The 4,021-nt window shown below is 45.3% G+C and overlaps 1 protein-coding gene across 1 annotated transcript in view; it reads right to left on the bottom strand.

The window, feature by feature from the left end:
- Positions 1–3,436, bottom strand: part of GRAMD1C (GRAM domain containing 1C) — a 117,291-nt gene extending 113,855 nt beyond the window's left edge. The window contains exon 1 of the mRNA XM_040484546.1: positions 3,337–3,436. Coding sequence (XP_040340480.1) covers positions 3,337–3,363 — 27 coding nt within the window. The 5' untranslated portion in view covers positions 3,364–3,436. The remainder of the gene's footprint in view (positions 1–3,336) is intronic.
- Between the last annotated feature and the right edge of the window lie 585 nt (positions 3,437–4,021).

The raw sequence follows: 4,021 nt of genomic DNA, 5'->3' as shown, positions 1-4,021 counted from the left end.
AACATATATATATGCTATAATAAATTTGGCTAATATTCTGTTCAGTGTCTCTTTCAACAAGCTCTCAGTCACATTTTGCCTTCATCTCTAGTGGGACACAATATACCTTTACATAGCTAGGCACAGCATACCTCAAAGGCTTGCCCTTACATGCAACTTTTACAGGCAATATTGTAATTGTAATTATTTTGCTCCAGGAGCATAGGTATGACATTACATTGCTTACATCCTCCTCTGAAGACATTCTTTTGACATACCCATTCAAATATGCACAAAAGAGCTCACGAAAAGGGGATGGGCCATTACCCCAAACACAGCATTAAGGCCTGCCACCTTAAATTCCTGAAAACCATTTGGTACACCAAGGGTCACTCCATCCCTGACAATGTCAAGAAATTACTATTGACCATCTTAGCACCCATAACACTAAAATAAGCCCAACATTTATTAGGCATTTTGGGCATCTAGAGCAATATATTCCTCATTTACAAATTTTACTTAAGTCTGTTTACACTATTACTTGCAAATCAGTCATGCTGAATGAGGATCCTTCCCAAAAAGACTCTAATATTTGTCAAAATCATAAGAGACACTTCCATTAGTACTATTCCCCTCTCCCCCAAACACACACACACACACACACACACACACACACACACACAGAACTCTTCATTACAGAGACTTTAGCAGCTTCTTTCCATGACTCTTGGAGTCTCTCAACCACCCATGGTGTCTAGAAGTTGTCTACAGGCTTCTAATGCAAGAAACTATCTCCCAGGCCCCACGTTACACACCATTAGAGCAGCAGTCACTGACAGCATACTGGACTCTTCTGGAAATAGAGGCTCTACAAACCCTGAGCCTGTGACCCTCCATTCTCAGACCTTCTTAGGTCTTAGAAGCAACACCTTGCAAGCTCAGCACAACTACCAAGGCCTCCTTGCTATGGGATAAAACCAAATCTGAGCCCCCTGGCATATCTTACCCGCAAGAGGGCATGCCCTCCCCTGTCCTCATTCTTTTGTCAGATGTCATGGTGCTAGAAAAGGCCATCACTCTTCTGAACCCCTTGTTAACCTGAAGAGTGACTTGGGTTCAAATGAGTGAACAGCAGTTGGAGTCTGTACACTCTAAATTCCCATTTAAAGTTTGACAGACAAACCTACTGTCAGTGAACAGCATCACCACCATTACACATGATGGAGCTCTCTGGATATCTACTGCTTTTCATCCCTTAACCAAGATGTCCCTGATAAAGGTAAGGACCCAAGGGTCAGCACAACTGGCTGAACTTCCCATAGTCATCTTAACACTGGATGCTCTGGCCAACAGTTGGCTCCATCTGCACATTTTTACAGACTCTTGGGGCACTGCCTCAGAGCTGCACCCGTTGGGATAAAGCACTCTAGAAATCTCTTGTTTCACAGATACTCATAATACAAATCAAGATCACCATGTCTTGGGGCACCTGGGTGGCTCAGTCAGTTAAGGGTCCAACTCTTGATTTCTATTCAGGTCATGATCTCACAGTTTGTGAGATGGAGCCCAAAACTGGGTTCTGCACTGACAGCATAGAAGCTGCTTGGGATTCTCTCCCTCTCTCTCTGCCCCTCCCCTGCTCACGTGTACGTTCTTTCTCTAAATAAATAAATAAATAAATAAATTTTTTTTCAAAAAAAGATCACTGGTGTCTCTACATATACTAAACCCATAATAAAAGGCCTCACCAAGATACTCCTTATGCCTGTTAGAGTTCCAGAAGATTACTAATAGAGACCAAGGCACTCATTTTATTTCTCAAACACACTGTTGTGCTCTTGAACAAGGCATTCCAGGGAACTTTCATTTTCTTTACTGGGCACAGACTGGAGACCTAGTAGACAGCCATGATGGCTTACCTACACTAATTCAAATTCAACTAAATGAAAAATGGTACATTTCAGTCATTAACCCAACATCTGGGTGAACTGTGATAAGGAGTCTCATTCAATTTTTTAATGGTTGCCTGCTGACAGATTTTAAGCCTCACCCATCCTTTTTCCTCTTCTTTCCCCCATATGGGCAAGTGGGTGAGAAAGTCTGGGTGCTCTCACCTTTGGTGTGGGTGAGAGAGTCAAACCAAGCAAGCCCCAGTCCACACACAGGAACCCTTACCCGGACCCCACCAGGGTAAAAACCTGGATTAAACTTCCTTTCCTTGTCTTTTAAATCATTTAGGATCTGCTTGAGAAGCCTGACCTACTTCTACTTTTTCATTACGTATTTAATAAGCCATTGTATATATAAGTAATAAGCCTTCTCATATATTCATGGTGCATGTGTGGCATAATTCTACATCCAAATCAAATTGAAAGGGTAGGGGTTCATTCTGACTTTGTAGAGTGGCTACAACAGAATCCTATCTCTCTAACTTATTAGTTGTGTGGTCTTTGCCAGTCAATTTCTCTAAATCTGTTTTCTCCACTCTACAGTAGGGGTAATAACTCTCGGTAGTCTAAACTATAAACTCATTGAGAACAGGAATCATGTGTCTGTTGCTCACCATCTTATCCCAACACCAGTGCCAGGGACAGAGAATAAAATAACTGATTGGGTTCATTAATATGTATCATGACTATTTCATAAGTAATGTTTCTGAGGCTCAGTTGAAATCGTACATTCACTTGTTCATTCAACAATTATTCGAATGTCTACCATTTTGTAACCTGTAAAACGCTAGTCAAATAAAAGGTATCGCACTGACTGCAATTCTCTAAAATATATACACCCAACCAACGTAAAAGAAATGAGCGGAGTGTTCATAAATGCAGGTAGCCCTGGAACAAAAGTAGGCTTTCACCCTGAAGGTTAATCAGCAAGATCTTCCGTTTATCAAATAAGACAGTGAGCCAAGAACAAAACTAGTTGGAACCAAAAGCTTGGTTGACAGCACAGTTATTTACGCTAGAGTCCTGAGCCCTTCATTCAAGAGCTGATAGTTTAGGGAGGCGGGTGAGACTGGATCAACGTGATGTCGGGTCAGAATCACGACAACGGAACGTGAGTCGGTGGGGCCTGAGGCTGAGACATCTGGACTAGGACATTTCGGGACCAAATTCCTGCTCTCCACGCCCACAGAGAAGCCGACTTTCCACCATCGCCCCGAGGGGAAGGCTCGCAGGAAGCACACGAAACCGTTTCCTTGGTAACAACTTTCCAAATTACTCCAAAGAGCACGGAGAAAACGGAAGGGAGGAATTAATTATCATAATCTGAGAAGGTTCAAACAACTATCGTGAAGAAAACTGCCGGGTGCAGCCACCGCTTGGGAAGCCGCCCCAGCGAAGAGCCGCTTACCTGGCGAACAGTCAGAGCGCCCTCCATCGCGGCTCCTTGGGCCGCAGCGGAACGGCGCACGCGCGCCCCGCGTGGGGAGGGGGCGGACCGGCTCGTGCCCCGCGACCACCCCCGGCGCGCGCTCAGGACTCTGGGCCACGCACGCCCCCACCGCGACCTCGGAGGGCTACCTGGGATCCTGCCGGCGCGCCTTGCGCCCTCTGGCGGCAGTCGCCTTTGGCTAACTAGTGAGAATGTAATGTTAATTTGTTAGCGCGCAGACCAGTCTTTTACTAGCATCAAGATAAGCCCCCTGTACTTACCTACCTCCCAGTACCCACCTCCCAACCTCAAACTCCTGTGCCTGTCGTGAAACGGCTTCCGGGCATTAGTCACTCCTCACAAAGTCCCTCCTCAACCTCTTTCACACAATACATACTCTGCCCCAGGGTGCGAAAAGGTGAATTGCATGGCAAAGTCTTGTTCCTTCAAATAAGGGCCTGAAGTTATAATTAATAGTCAAAAGCTATTGAGTGTTTTCACTCTTATGTGGATCCTGAGAAACTTAACAGAAACCCATGGAGGAGGGGAAGGAAAAAAAAAAAAAAAGAGGTTGGGGGCGCCTGGGTGGCGCAGTCGGTTAAGCGTCAGACTTCAGCCAGGTCACGATCTCGCAGTCCGCGAGTTCGAGCCCCGCGTCGGGCTC

This window comes from Herpailurus yagouaroundi, unplaced genomic scaffold, assembly GCF_014898765.1.
Source record: "Herpailurus yagouaroundi ecotype Mexico unplaced genomic scaffold, PumYag 162, whole genome shotgun sequence".
In the NCBI taxonomy this organism is placed as follows: domain Eukaryota; kingdom Metazoa; phylum Chordata; class Mammalia; order Carnivora; family Felidae; genus Herpailurus; species Herpailurus yagouaroundi.
Note: the sequence above shows the minus strand (reverse complement) of the source record. Positions and strands in the feature narration are given on the sequence as shown.